Source organism: Sebastes umbrosus, chromosome 6 (assembly GCF_015220745.1).
Source record: "Sebastes umbrosus isolate fSebUmb1 chromosome 6, fSebUmb1.pri, whole genome shotgun sequence".
NCBI lineage: Eukaryota > Metazoa > Chordata > Actinopteri > Perciformes > Sebastidae > Sebastes > Sebastes umbrosus.
The window spans coordinates 22,743,794-22,759,134 of record NC_051274.1 but is presented as its reverse complement, the minus strand read 5'-3'; the positions used below and the strand labels follow the sequence as shown (position 1 = coordinate 22,759,134).

Here is a 15,341-nt window from a genome sequence, read left to right as displayed (position 1 = left end):
TCTAAAAAAAAAGAAAAATGAGCACATATTTAAAATGCATTTTATTTTCCTTTACAAGAAACAAAAGCAGACAAAGAAATAAGATGAAGGGGAAAGGGAGTGGGAAAGCTGTATATAAAGAGATGCAACCTCTGGCGTCCTGAAAAAAATATGTACAATTCAAAATAATATCCATACAAAACATGCCACATACAATAAAAATGATCATTATATTTATTCATATTCCCTAAAAGTATCTCTGCTGTACAGATGCAACATCTTTTTAAAAAGTAGGTGAGGTTAAAAAAAACCTTCAATTTTGAGCAAACTTTATTAAATTATAAGATATGCAGAGAACTTAAATTAAGATTCAGAGAAGTTAAAAATTATTCAGGCTAAAATCCAGTGAGCGGCATAATGTCTCGTCATGGTCTTCCCTTGAAATAGAAACATACCAAAAAATATATATATCACTGCTTCGGATACTTGATCAATATCTACCACTTTAGAGAAGTTCTCCGTTATACTATGAGAGTGCAATTCATTACCAGGTTAAGTATGGGATTAACTTTGAGTATTACATCATAACATACATTAGGCCAAGTAACCATTTCACAAGGTTTACCAACACATTCACTTCTATAGGGAAGATATAAAAAAGCAAAACACTAACAATATTCTAGGGAATTCAAGATTTTCCATTCAAGAGTATATTAATCCAATTGTGACCGATTAAGGGACAGGTTTTGGTAATCAACAAGCAGTAGCATAAATAAAAAGAAAAATAAACACGAACAATATTACATAAATACAAATGCTATGCACCATTGTACTGCTTTACGCAAAAAAGTGATTTCCATGTCTAATTAACGACCCTCCACATGAATCCAAACAGTTTTGTAATCACATATCGGCTTCTCGTCGCCATTTGATTTGAGAAGACCAGACATTTTTCTCAAACCTATTTTAACAAACTTGTCTCTGAGAGCTTATAGCAAAAAACACTAATAGAAAAACAGGTAAATGCAAAACACTCTGGTTCATATACATAAAGATATTAGTTTGCCATTTTACATATATTTATATTTATATACAGCTTTATCTTTGTTAAAATGATATCCAGTGGTTGATTTTTTTTTCAATTTTATTTCTCTACACTTTTTGACTTTATTGATTACAAAGGGGCTGGATAAAGAGTTGCTGTCCCCTAATGCATATACTATATATACAGTTTGTACAACTTTGCATTTTTAAATCATGTGAGGTCTTAGGTTAGGGGAAGGGGGAAACAAAGTAGTATGGGAAGTTGGAGTTTTAGTAAAGCTCCCTTTAAAGACTTTTTTTCATTCATCTTACATATAAATGAAAACAAATGCCCTTTTTTTCCAATAAGTCTTTCCCTGCCATCAGTTCAGCCTCGAGAGGACAGTACCAGCACTAGAAAAAGCACACTACAGGGGAAGTAGAAACACTGCAGGCTGTACTCAGGCAGAGGAAGACTTACTACAGTAAAGTTTAACAACAGTCCACTAAATAATACAGAGAGAAAGAGGCATGATTCAAAAGGTTGAGTTGTGATTGAGTTATGGGGGCATAAAAAGCATTTAATGGGACAGTAGTCATGCATCCACCGGCTGGTTTTTCAGCAAGTGGAACTTCAATGTATGAAGCAACAAGCAAAAATGTGTACTTGGTTAATTTTGGACTTCATTGTCTTCCTCAATGTGTCCTCTGTGATCCTAGAGCCATTCACTCACACCATTACTATCTTTAAGCAACTTAAAAAAAAAAAAAGGTGGATGTTATTGTGCTTTCACACAGCTGATAAACATGTTTTTTTATAGACGCATAAATAAAAAGAACAAAAAGGCTACATCAATATCCAGGAGGATTAGGTGACACACAGGACACCCGCTAAGCTTCTGATTGTGATTTTTAATGCAATATCTTATCAAAACTGTCATATATTTCCTCTGTATAAACAATTCATGAATAATAATTATGTTGGCTCATTATTGTAAATCATCATCAGCATAGAGTAGATAGAGCAAACCTGCTGCTTAAGATTCCCTGCTTGTCCGAGAAGGCTAAGCCCATAAAAACATTCCCCCTCCCCACCCCCCCGTTCCACAGTAGCAGTTAACAGTTTTTATACAAAGCAGTCGCTTCCCGCAAAAATCAATGAGGTAGACTGGGTCCAACTAACCCACCTTGGGACTCCATACAGTCAGAACATCTGGTGCCTCTGGAGCCACAGATCAATAGCATCTCAAATTTTATATTAACTTTTTTTTTTTCTCCATCGATCATATGTAGTTCTTACACAGAGCCACATCGAGATTGTCTAGCTAGCCAATATCCGTGTTGTCTTCATTGATGACTTGATGGGAAAGTGCCTTTTTCTGGGAGGTGAGGGGGAGGTGCGGTCAGGTGGGACAGGAAATAGGTCCGACTTAAAACATAAAAATGCATCATTAGTTCATTCTTAGTATTTTAAAAATGGCTTTTCGTCGAAGCTCCAGGTGAGCTCTGCACTACGAGTATCGATATCAGAGGGTCAGAATCATTTGGTAGATGTTGAGGATTGTTTTCCAGCCACTGTGAGATTGAGAACAGTCGAGGGGGGAAAAGGGTTTTGGCTGAGGAAAAGGTTATTCACTAGTCCAAACATGAGAGTTAGTCCCGCCATCAAGCTGCTGTTGATGGAGGTGGTCGGTTGCTTTTATTGATTAATGCTCTTCAAACCTTTGGCTACAGGTGTCAACGCTTTAGTCTTTCAATGACGGAGGCCAGCTTTCCTTCACGTCGTTCAGAACAGCTTATGCACTGGCTATGTAGGATTCGAAGGCTTTGGCGCAGGATTGTTCTGGCACCAGTGAGAGGGGAATTCTCCATTTTTTTCTTTCTTCCGGTTAGTTCATCCACTTTCGGCAATTCCAGGCTCCACAATGGCAAGGGATCTTGTGCTGATCGTCCTCGAAATCAAATTGGTAGTCGTAGGTCAGCTGGAAGCAAGAAACGGAGACAGTTAACGGCTGCTGAGATTTAAAAAAAAAATCACATACAAAAAGGTAGTAAATAAAGGAAAGTGTAATGCCGGGCACACGTACTACACAAGAATCAAACCGATCTAGGCCCGATTCCCCCCTCCCGACAATCGTCAGCAAAGCCCTGATTTTTTTATGCTTCTAAAGATTACCTTGCCAGATATTCCTGTGGTATGAGGTACGTTAAGAGTGTTTTTTACATCCCCCGATCGCTCGCCCAAATTTCAGATCTATTAAACATGTTCCATATTTATGATCGGATATCGTGTTGCGTGTGGAGAACCCTGACGACAGTCGATGACAAAGTTAATTGAGAACCAAGCTGACTGCAGTGGAAGGACAACAACCACTGTCATGGCATGAGCTAATCCAAAATGCAAAGCATAAAGTAGTGGTAAGATGGACCTCAGAAATGGAGGACCAACTTGTTCAATTGTGACAACACTAGTGTTTTTTTTAACATATCTCCATGACTTCAACCATATTTATTTTTTCTTTGTGAATTTTCAGTACAAAGTAGTGCAAAAACTAACATCGCTAATGCCTCCTGCCCGTCGTCCACCATGTTTGTTTACACTAAAGTTTGATCGTGAGATATTTTGCCAGATTTCCGTCTCTTGTTGACCATGAATGAAATCTGTTAGTGTGTGGTCTGCTGTTTTGGCCAATTCGTTGTTCACCACACACTATAGGAACAAAACTGTTAAATGTAACATAACATGTTGTTATGTGTGGGGTCTCTTACATTTTCTACATTTGTTAAGATGTTATGATGATGGAAAAATCTTTTAGTGTGGGCTAGCCTTAAGAGTGAGTTGTGGTTAGGGGCTTATGTCCATACAGCGTCTTTTTTCAATTGTTCCCAATGAGGAGAGGGCATTTGCGGGCACTCAGCGTCTTTTTTTTCTGAGCGCTCTGATGCTAGTCTATCATACAACCGTGGTTAGAGTGGTGATATGTTAAGATATTGTTGTTATATGAAGTTATATGATGAAACGCTTGGATGAAGCGCTCCCCAGAAAAAGACGCTGTATGGACACAGGCCCTTAGTTTTCTAATGCACTTCACCTCTTCTCCCTTGGGGATCCTGCGGCTGGAAATGATGATAATCTTGTCTTCTTTGTCAAATGTTACAACTTCTGCAACACAGTTCGGGGCACAGGAATGGTTGACGTAGCTGGAAAAGAGAAAAAAAAAAGGTCAGTTAAAAAACATATCAGACTCAAGGGTTTACAATGAGGCAACCAATCACAAATCAACACTCACCGAGCTGGGCCTCCTGTCAGAGTGGCATCAATCACCTGCTCATTGTTGATGCGGAACATGTAGATCCCACGGTTCTAAGTTAGAAGTAGGAAAAAACAAAAAAAGTAGATGGTTGATAAACACTTTTCAATTAATATTTAAAAAGAAATGTAATATTTCCCCACCCGAAAAGGGTTATTTTCGTATTTATGTGTGTTCCTTAAACTTTAAACCAAAGGAATACTTCTTATGTTCTTTGTATTCAAGTGCCAGTGTTAAATTTGCGTACCTGGAACTCGTAGATCTTCTCACGGCGATTGGCCACTTCGTTGCGTATGACAGTGCCAATGTACTCGATGACCATGGTGTGCTTCTCCAGATCCTTAGCAGCGTACAGACCCAGGCCCTGAATGCGGGATCGTGCCAGATACACGTTATTCTTCCACTCCGTCTTCAGGCGCCGATACTGCGACGACTTGGAGTGGACAAACTGCTTGCTGTATGGTGTGTTGAGCTCTCCGGTGAAGGTACTCTGGTAGGCCTTTGACACGCTGGTGCTATTTAGAGTGTGAGGCCTTGGGACAAACAGAAATGAAAATGTGAGTAAGTGTCCTGTCATTTGGAAGATGCATTAAGACATTCAAGGTTCTTTGGTAAAAATGTCTGCACAACATGGGACTGCATCCAACTGAAAATCATCTCATAATAATCAATTTGAGCAATTAGCAGATTTATACGTGTTAGAAGTTACAAACAGTACCTTTAAAAGTGAAGATACTGGCATCATATTAAACTATAAAACCTTTTAGGAATCCATTGGTACCAACCATGTCATACTAGCTTGTCATGAAGGACGTTAAATAATGCTCTGAACTTGCACTAAATTTTGGCGAGGAAAAATCTCCCTTTAAGGTACATTTTGGACAGATGAAAAAAAACTTGAATCGATTGACAGCCCTAATTATTAGGCTTTATTGCTATGCTACACTGATAATGTGTTAATGAGTTATTGTACAAAAGTATTCATTTAAATCAACAAGACGCCAAGCTTCAAACGATTTTAGACCGATCACACAGGTTTTACTCTGCTGGATAATGTGTGGCTAATAGCTACAATAACGCTGCTTTACCTCTTGCACTGTGTGGGGACTTTGGGCTCGGAGCGAGCAGAGCCAGAGGGATTGATCATCAGAGGGAGCTCCATCAGAGGGTGACGGCCATATCGGAACAGGTAGGTCTGGCAGTTCTCCACTCCGGGCAACTAAAACACAACAAACACAAATTATGTTAATCATGCACTTTGATCTACAGTAGAACCATTGTAGCCCACAGGTCTCAACGTCTGGCCTTAGTTGTGGGTCTGGTTAAGCTTTCTGTATAATGTCATGTCTGCTTGTGTTTGCTTTAGTCTATAACAATCAATCAGGGCTTTCTTTTAATCTTTTTTTCCAGTATTTCATACAGTACTATTGTACTGATTTGGCAGTTAAAAAGGTTTTTAAGAAGCGCAACAAATAAATACTTACTTACTATAAAGATGTCAACTTCTAGTACGTGTGAATATTGGCTTGCAAAGGAGCTTAAATTACAACTGGGAGATAAGGTGATTTTTCTTGATGCATATTCTTACCGACTCCGTGATACGCATGACAGCATGAATGGTGAGGCCATACATCTCCTCTCCCTTCACATGTTCGGTGAACAGCTTCAACATGGACGAGTCATCTCGGAGTTTAGCCACCTGCTGAACCACTCGTTCCCAGATCCCTAATGGCAATTAAAACAGAATTAAAACAGTCAATGGTCATTATTATGTTATTTCAAATGGAAAACACTGAGATACTATGTAACATAAAGTGGGAGCGGTGTATGACTTCTTACCCTCTGGTGTAGTGTCACGGTACTGCAAGTCCTCCATGCCATGCTCCAGAACACGCACCTCGAACAGGGGGCGACCTTCATCCTCGTTGATGCGGCAGCGGTAGCGACAGCGCTTGTTGGGCACACGCGTGCTCCAGTAGATGCGTGTGGCCTCGTAGCCAACAGGGAAGATGGCAGTGGGTGAGTGGAAGTTGGTCATCTGGGATGGTAGCAACTGGCCAACAGCATGAAAGATGAGACCACCAACACGAAACAGGTGGATACGGTCGCCTCGCTGCAAGATGCTGGCAATCTGCTTCACCTCATCACGCTCGATGTAGACGCGCCGTAAAACGGCAAACATGGTGAGTTCGTCTTCACTGGGGCCCTTCAGCTTGTGCTGGGTGCACAACATGGTCTTGTCCTTGAAGAACATGCAGCGCGCCCGGATGGCACAGGCGAAGTGGTAGACATTCGGACAGCGTATTCTGTTGCAGCTGTTTGTGGCGCCTGTTTTCTGGCAGTATGCGCAAAGAGTCCTCAATCCGCGACGCAGAGCTACTTCCACGTTGATGAGGGCACCCCCCTGCGTCTCATACACCTCCGTGGACCACAGGGCACAGTTGAGGTGCACCCACAAGTCCACATCGATGTTAAGCAACCGGGCAGGCCCATCTGTGGCTCCATCGCCTTCATCATGGCAGAAGCAGCATTTGCGTTTATCCCGAGGCAGCCTGTCTGGTCGAAGAGTAATGCGCAGGCGTTCCATTAGCTCAGACACCTCACGGCTGCTCTCTTTCTTAGACCCACCCTTACGTATTGTGATGACAATCTGAAGACGCTTCCAGCGAATGCCCTTCCATTTTTTCACTTTGGGATGTACCACCTCCTCGTCAGGGGAGAGAGGCCTGCGCTGCTTGACAGCCTTAGGGGAAGACTCTATGTTGCTGGGAGAATCTTGAGGAGGTTGAGCTGGATCAGAGGCCAAGTCCTCCTCCTTGACAGCAAGACTCAGATGATCTTCAGTAGGAGCAGCAGGATCTGGAACTGCAGCGGAAGTTGCTGGATCAGTGACCGACTCTAGAGCTGCAACTTCAGACTCTGTGTCATCAGTTGGTTGAGCAGCATCAATAGGAAGAGGACCATCATCCGGTTCAGGCTCAGTCTTGATCTGGATCTGAACAATGGTTGGACTGGAGGGAGGCGGGGATGGAGAGGCTGATTTTTTGGAAGGTTCAGCTTCACTAGTTGGAACTGGGACTGATGGCGGAGGATGTGGAGGGGATGGTGATGGAGGTGGAGATTCTTCCACTGGTATAGGAGGAAGGTGGCGCACATCCAAGTCGTTTACTTTGGTTGTATAACAGTGCTGGGCCGGTTGGTCTTCTTTGTCTGGGAATTCCTGAGAGAAAAAAATGCACATACATCTCATATCTCCAACTTTCAAGAAATACATAATACGCAGCATATGATTAAAAAAAGATCAATGACTGACCTGTTTAATAAGTGCCAGAATGTCCACTTGTTTCTTCAATGTACAGCCTGGTAGAGACACGTCAAACTGCCTTAGCCACTCATCCTGACTGGGAGAAGCGCCGTCCTTTGTACACAGAGCCCCTGGAAGACATGACCACCTTAATATTAGTCATTATTTATAGATTAATAAACTTAAAAGTCTTGCATTCATGTTTGAGAGCTGTTGTTGTGATTATCCTGACCCAATGAGACAACTGAATAATCCAAATGAACAATAATCTGTAAATGCATACCTGACTGGTCGGGTTCTTTTCCAGGCCCATCCACCCCGGGCATGTCAGGGTTTTGGGGAGGGAAAGTCACCTCATAAGACCCCGGCATCCTAATATTGAGTAGCTGGGCCATGGCCAACATGACATGGTTCAGTTTCTGGAAAAAATGTCAGTTTTGTGTTAATTATGCATAAAAATAAATAAAGGTTAACCAGGGTGCAATGATAATCATGGCTGAGTACCTTAGCTGCAGCAGAGGACAATGTGAAGGTAACAGACACTTCGTTGTTTTTGGCCTTGTCCCAATGGTTGGATGTGGAAACAACCTTGCTATCGGCTGCTTCAAATGTTTTGTTTTCTGGGAATGCTGAAAGAAAAATATGTACATTATTTGTTATCATTTTAATAATATAAATGGATTGAATGGTAAAATTAAATTATACTTGAACAATAAAATGCAACACATTCGGGATGGATTTCAAATGTTGCTGTTGTTTTGGGGGAATTACATTCAGAATGTTGTATAATACCTGGGATGGCAGTGCGAGGTATGAGGGGGATGATGGGGGATATTGCTCTCTCTGTCTCCTCCTCTTTAGGCTCCCGTAGATGAGGGAAGCGTGGCGTTTCATCTCCTACGTTGCTCTCAGGGGAGGATGCCGGGATGATGCTTTCTGGGGCATCCTCGTCATCACTCTCCATCCTGTTAGAAAGACATTTCCTACATTTATAGCCACTCAGCATCAAGAAATCCATGTATTCTGATTGAACTCAAGAGAATTGTCCTATTGTACCTGATGTCCTCATTCTGGTTATGTGGCGGGGTGGGGAGAGCTGCTAGGATGTCTACACTCTTCACCTCCTCTTTAACAGAATCTGCAGGAGAAATTATCAAGTATTTAGAACCCAATTAGATGAAATTCAATATTCATGAAAAACATTAATTTCAAATCCCTCATTGCTTACCCATTGGCTCTTCGGCTGGCTCTGTGTCTTTCTGACCCTCAGACAACTCCTCCCCAGGAGTCACTCCATTCAGCAGTTTGTGCTGTACTGAAGGCGGAGGAGTAGGTGGCAGGGAGGATGGAGGTGTTGGTGGGTTGCTGAGGTTACTCTGTGAAGGCACAAAACATTATCCTCAAAATATGAAAGACTGTTCTTGAAGTATTAATCAACAAACAAATGTTGTCACAGCCTGCTATAGCTAACTGTTGGTACTAGGGCTGTCAACATTAACGTTAACGCAAATTTGCTTTAATGCCACTAATTTCTTCAACGCATTAACGCAACTTGCGATTTTTAGGTTGTAGTGGGGTTCAGTTTTAAAGCTAGAGTGAAGATATGGGCATCATATGAAACTAAAAAAACCTGAGGAATCCATTGATACCAACCATGTCATACTGGCTTGTCGTGACGGAGACTAAATAATGTTCCAAACTTGCGTTTCATTTTGGCGAGGACAAACTGGCATGGCCATTTTCAAACAGGTCCCTTGACCACTGACCTCAAGATATGTGAATGAAAATGGGTTCTATGGGTACCCACGAGTCTCCCTTTACAGACATGCCCACTTTATGATAATTACGTGCAGTTTGGGGCAAGTCATAGTCAAGTCAGCACACTGACACACTGACAGCTGTTGTTGCCTGTTGGGCTTGAGTTTGCCATGATATGATTTGAGCATATTTTTATGCTAAATGCAGTACCTGTGAGGGTTTCTGGACAATATTTGTAATTTTTTTGTGTTGTTAATTGATTTTCAATAATAAATGTATACATACATTTGCATAAAATAAGCATATTTGCCCACTCCTATGTTGATAAGAGTATTCAATACTTGACACATCTCCCTTTAAGGTACATTTTAAACAGATAAAAAATGCATGATTCATTTGCGATTAAATATTTTAATCGACTGACAGCCCTAGTTGGTACATGTTGCAGCTTCATTATACCTTTGTGAGTAATTGAGAATAATAGTCTGGGATATTGTCCAGCACTGCATTTCCAAAGGATCCTTTGAGCTGGGCTTTGCCACTGGCTGGGCTGCTTCCAAAAGGGGCAAACAGATCCAAACTGGCAGTGATTGTAGGCTCCATCAGGGGCAGCAGAGAGAGACCCTGGTGGGTAAATGTCCATTAATGAAACATGATAAAGAACCACTCTTCAAAACATCAATGGCGAAAATCATTTTGGAAGCTAATATTTGCCATCCTTTTACCTGTTTGAGTTGCTTTATCAGGGCTTCAGCACTTTTTCCGACTTCTTCCTTCTTATTCTTCTTCCGTGCGTTAGGCCCTCGGTCTCCAGTTGACTTATTAGAGCGCTTTGGCTTTTGTGCAGGAGCCCTTTTTGTTATAGACTGTAAATCCTGTAAAGGTCAAGAAAAGGAATGAGAGGTTCTTTCCCCACTGACAACAACATGATGAGGGCAAAAAGAATGATTGCACAGAAGAAAAAAACATACCTCCATATTTCGCGGAGTCCCTTGAAGTTTTTGTTCCAGCATTGCCAGCTTGCTGTTGATGTGGCCATTGATCTCATTGTGGATGCCTTCAGAAGGCCTCTGAGCACCAAGCTGAAGGTTCTTGGTTCTCAGGAGTTTCTGTAGTAGTTGTTGTCCAGTCTCAGATCGAGGGGCTTGAGTCCCAGGGTCTCCGGCCATGTTTCCAGCATTAATAAAGCCAGTGTTGTTCCCAGAAGTAACCGCCTCACCCGATGCTTCTCGCTTTATTGCCCCAGGATGAGCCTCTGGCGCACCATCACACTGAACCTCTCTTGGTTCCTGTTTAATGTTCTGTAGGGTCATCTTGCATAGCTCCCCTGCTCTGGGGCCATGTTGTGTGTGTTGACCATGGCTCTCTGTGACCTGCTGCGACTGCTGCTGAACATTCACGCCTTTCTGTGGACCGTTGGGGATAACTGAGGCCGAGTGAGATGTTTCATTGCCTGATGTCTGAGCTTCTACTTTCAGCCCTGGACAATCAAGCGGACTCTTGGCTCCAGGTGACCTGAGTGGAGATGCCTTGACGTGGCTGTACGGACTCCCCCTTCCAGCCCTACTGTCGGCTATAGAAGGTGAGGAGACATGGGATGAATGAGGTGAGGCCGGGTGGGCCGGGCTCATGCCGAAGGGACCTCTTGGAGAATACGCATGGGATGGAGAACCCTGCATGCGGCCTGCTGCAGCTGCCAGTAGTGCTTGTTGGTTCTGGTTGGGAGTGGTTGGACGCATCCCCATAGCTTGATTAAACGCGTGCCCAGGAGAGTTGGCTATTGGCTGACGTGGAGATGTTGGCCTTACCATGCGGCCCTGGTCCATTGGGGAAGGCGGCACTGGTACCTGGCCTCTCATAATATGTTGTTGCATCATCTCCCCTACTTGTGGCTGTTGTTGCCCAGGGACCATCATCCCCTGCTGCATGTGGGGAGCAACACCAGGTTGTTGGCCCAACATGCCTGATTGTTGCTGAGTGCCCACTGCTCCTGGCTTCCCCATGACTCCATATGGCATCTGCTGCACAACCTGCGGCATCTGTCCTGGGGGCATGTGAGGCCTCAACTGACCTTGCTGGCCTTGACCCATTGACATCCGCAGCATCTGTCCTTGTTGGAGCTGCCTCTGGGCAATCATGGCCTGGATGTGCTGTATCTGCTGGTTTGGGGGAAGGTTGCGGAGCTGAGGATTCTGAGCAATAATAGCCTGGATGTTGATAGGGGTGCGGATCTGTCCAGGTGGACCCACAGGCCTCTGTGCCATCATCCCTTGCTGCTGGGCTCTCATCATGCCCATCATGGCCTGTTGTTTTTGCTGCTGGGCCATGAGGGCTTGTTGTTGTGGATTATGGCCCATCACAACAGGCTGTGGCTGGCCAGGATGGTTCTGGCCTATGATCTGCTGTTGGATGTTGGGATCCTGTGACTGCTGCATGGAGTTCTGAACTGTTTGCTGTTGTTGCTGCTGAGCTAGGAAATCATTTGGTTTTCCTTCCTCTTTAACGGTCATCAAGATGGGCTTGTCAATACTGAGGGAGCCTTGCCTCTGGAGAGTGAGCGGAAGTTGTTGCGGATGTTGCTGAAGCACGCCAGTTTGTTGGCTTCCAACCAAACCTGTTTGTTGCTCAGGTACAGGCTGAGGATTTGATTGTTGCTGCTGGGCCATATAAACCTGGTTTTGATGCTGCTGTAATTGCTGTCGTCCCAAGTCAGTTTGATGATCATTTGCAGAGCCTAGTTGGGACATCTGATTGGGAGTAGAGGGTCCACTCTGCTGTGGTGGCGTTCTTGAATCAGGGCTGAGGATCCCACCCTCTTTGGGGCCTGAGTTTTGGTTGTCTGTAGCTCCCTGTGGCTGGGGCGTGATACTTCCTGCTGAAGGCGAGGAGCCCATCTGTGGGGTAGAGGGTTGGGAGAGCACTCCTTGCTCTTGGCTGGATTGACTGATCAACTGTGTTTGTTGTCTTTGCTGTGCCATCTGCTGCTGCTGCTGCTGAAGGTGGGCCAAATTCTTTGCAACATTTTGCTGCTGCTGCTGCTGCTGCTGTTGCTGCTGTTGCTGAGACGCAAGCATGCGTTGGGCCAGAATGTTCTGTTGTTGTGGAGTCAACTGGGCTTGAGGACCCCTGAGGCCAGGATGACCTGGAGATCCAACCATTCCCTGCTGACCCATCATCAGCTGAGGCCTCTGTTGCAGTGATGGTGCAACTGGCGGATTCCCCATAATCCCTGGTTGAACTGCCATCATGGCCTGAGCATGGTTAATAGGCTGGCCTCCTGCAAGGTTCTGTGGCAGTGGAGCCACAGGCTGGCCTCCAACCATTCCTTGTGGAACCTGCACCATGTTCTGTTGATTGGCCTGGTTGGCTAGCATTCCCTGCTGAGTGTTTGCTTGTTGTTGGGCCATAAGTGGGTTCCCCATCATACCGGACGGTGGCTGAGCGATTAAGCCAGGCTGATGATTTGGGTGTGGCATTGGTTGCTGGCCCATCATCACCTGCTGCTGCTGTTGCTGTTGCTGGAGCTTTGCCATCTGCATCCTATGTTGAAGCTGTCTTTCTTGGAGAAGCCTAGGGTCTGCTGCTTGCATGCCAGGCCCCTGTGGGAAGAATCCTGTTGGTGCCCCAGGAGGACCTGGGGCCCTGGCAACACTGACTCCCAGAGCTGGAGGAAGCTGGGGTTGAGCTCCACCAATAAAGGGCTGCCCTTGGGGCATCCTGACAGGCATTACACCTTGGGGCATCACACCAGGGTGCTGGCCCATTACTGGAGTTCCCTGTTGGCCCATCATCATCTGGCCAGGCATCTTGGGAAACATTTGAGGTGGTGGCCCCTGTGCAGAATGACCTGGGGTAAGAATACCTGAGCTTTGCTGATGCTGCTGCTGCTTGCTTCTGTACTCTGCAATGAGATTGGTGTGCTCCTTCTGCTGCTTGCGTACCTAGAGCAGAATAAATACGAACAGAAATAAATTTGTATATCAAGATGCAAAGGGCCGTTACTGTTGACATGTTTGTCAACTTTTCATAAAAGGTCTATGCAGTTGTCTTTATTAGATTCTTTAAAATCTACACACCTGGTCAAGCTGTTTCTGAATTTTGCTCTGCTCTTCTGTAACCAACTTTAGTTTCTCTGCATCTGCCTCAGCAAACTCCCTGCCAGCTTTCTTAGCAGTGCGTTGCTTAGCACACAGCGCCTTGCGTGATTTGCGCTGAACTCCAATCTGTTCCTCCAAAAATTTCAACTGCATTTGGAGTAACTGCTGCGTGTGAAGAAGCCATTCTTCATATTGGTGCTGTTCTGCATCATCTGTAACAGAAGAGGATAACTTAAGACAAACAGAAAAGAGTATGGGGAGAGCAACATTTCCCAATGACTAAATACATTTTTAACAAGATGCAGTATTAGTAGAACATACTGATGATTCCTTGCACAAACTGAGGAGGGTTAGGTCTCGACTGGGTAGGATCACTGGTTTCTCCCTCCTAAACACGAAAAGAAAGCATTTAAATAAATCAAATACATTAGACTTCAAATGAAAGTAAATCAATCACATCTGACAAGCAAGACAGCATACCTTTGGAGGTCCAGCTGTAAGTTGACCTGGATCTGTGCCCGGGGCAGAGGCAAGCCTCTGAGCAAGCAGAGAAACTTGTTGCCTGAACAGAAAGCAAAACGTATTACTATACCTGCAATGTACCGAACAATGGTCTGTAATGGCACGTAATTTACCATGATGTTACGGGTTGCTTGTGATACTAGCAAACAGACAGGGAAACTTTGATATTGCTGCATATTACGTCACTCCCTCTGGATGAGGAAAGGAGAACAGTCTTGAGAAAACAACATGTCCAACATCCACTTTTTAAAATACTATTTAACATCTGCCTCAGCAAACGGTTGTGCCAGTAACTGCAGATCTGACTATTGTGAATCACCACTGCCTCTGAATCAGAAGCTCTTAGCAGTGGAGTTTCACTTACTAGTATATGTATCACTTCTTTGTTAAATGTTTTTTTTTAAGCATCTCTTGTGTTAATATGGAACAATCATCGAAATGTTGCACAAATTTTACATGATATTCCAAAATATCAGCAAACAAAAACACAAATCATGCGTTTCCATTTGTTAATTTATGCTGATGTTTTGAAGAGGGTGTAATGAGACTACATAATTTAAAGAACACCTGTTAAGGTTGTTTTTTCCACACTTTGAATTAAGCAAAAGGTAGATATTGGATTGCATTACACTGAAAGGTGTAATTCTAAAAATGTGTCCACCATTAGCAAAATATTTTTTAAAGCCCAAAGTGAACTGTTGGAAGTGTATGGCTATAATGGCTACAAGTTTATCTGGCTGTATTTATACAAGACAGGTGGCTCAACAATTTGCATATGCAGAGCCTAAAACAGTTACCATGAATGGTGACATTTTTATAACTAAATTGCAACTGCAGGTTGCAGGTATGTTTGTTTTTATAAATACAGACAACAATTACACAACCGAATATCAACTTCCTCTTTTTTCAACATCTGCCGTTACTACAAACAACCACTGACACGTTCGGGCATAGGTCAACAAGCAACAGGGAAACTAGTTATTTTGTTTTTCATGTGGGACAGACACATGCTCTGCTGGGTGTCAGCAGTATGACTATGTTGTGTCTGCAGATGATAAAGATTTTTTTTAAACAAATTTATGTAATTTCCATTTAGGTTTTTCTATGTATATTAAAATGAACTTAAATCTGTTGAATGAAACCATACTGACCAAACTTAAATGTCCAACTAATGTATACACGTTTTACACAATAAAAACATACCTGTTAATGCCAGGGGGTCCAACCATTGGATCCTGTGCCAACACTCTCTTGATACCCTTAAGTGCCACCATCTTTGCCTTGGCAATGGGATCCATGAGGTCATCAGTAGCAAATTTGTCTAAATCTGCAATAAAATAAAAATAA

At 43.5% G+C, this 15,341-nt stretch overlaps 1 protein-coding gene and 1 long non-coding RNA gene across 4 annotated transcripts in view; one reads left to right on the top strand and one right to left on the bottom strand.

The window, feature by feature from the left end:
- LOC119490573 overlaps window positions 1-15,341 on the top strand; it is an 839,978-nt gene that overhangs the window by 760,706 nt on the left and 63,931 nt on the right. The gene's annotated exons all lie outside the window — the stretch shown is intronic.
- The window catches only part of kmt2d (lysine (K)-specific methyltransferase 2D), a 40,159-nt gene continuing 24,840 nt past the window's right edge, over window positions 23-15,341 (bottom strand). For all 3 annotated transcript variants that reach the window (XM_037773986.1, XM_037773988.1, XM_037773987.1), the window contains exons 36-55: window positions 15,198-15,321; window positions 13,953-14,034; window positions 13,794-13,860; window positions 13,452-13,684; window positions 10,347-13,316; window positions 10,101-10,250; window positions 9,835-9,999; window positions 8,846-8,993; window positions 8,674-8,755; window positions 8,410-8,582; window positions 8,122-8,246; window positions 7,901-8,036; window positions 7,627-7,748; window positions 6,153-7,533; window positions 5,902-6,038; window positions 5,402-5,532; window positions 4,561-4,846; window positions 4,293-4,366; window positions 4,095-4,203; window positions 23-2,984 (exon numbers count right to left, since the gene is read on the bottom strand). In XM_037773986.1, coding sequence (XP_037629914.1) covers window positions 2,892-2,984; window positions 4,095-4,203; window positions 4,293-4,366; window positions 4,561-4,846; window positions 5,402-5,532; window positions 5,902-6,038; window positions 6,153-7,533; window positions 7,627-7,748; window positions 7,901-8,036; window positions 8,122-8,246; window positions 8,410-8,582; window positions 8,674-8,755; window positions 8,846-8,993; window positions 9,835-9,999; window positions 10,101-10,250; window positions 10,347-13,316; window positions 13,452-13,684; window positions 13,794-13,860; window positions 13,953-14,034; window positions 15,198-15,321 — 6,788 coding nt within the window. In that variant the 3' untranslated portion in view covers window positions 23-2,891. The remainder of the gene's footprint in view (window positions 2,985-4,094; window positions 4,204-4,292; window positions 4,367-4,560; window positions 4,847-5,401; window positions 5,533-5,901; window positions 6,039-6,152; window positions 7,534-7,626; window positions 7,749-7,900; window positions 8,037-8,121; window positions 8,247-8,409; window positions 8,583-8,673; window positions 8,756-8,845; window positions 8,994-9,834; window positions 10,000-10,100; window positions 10,251-10,346; window positions 13,317-13,451; window positions 13,685-13,793; window positions 13,861-13,952; window positions 14,035-15,197; window positions 15,322-15,341) is intronic.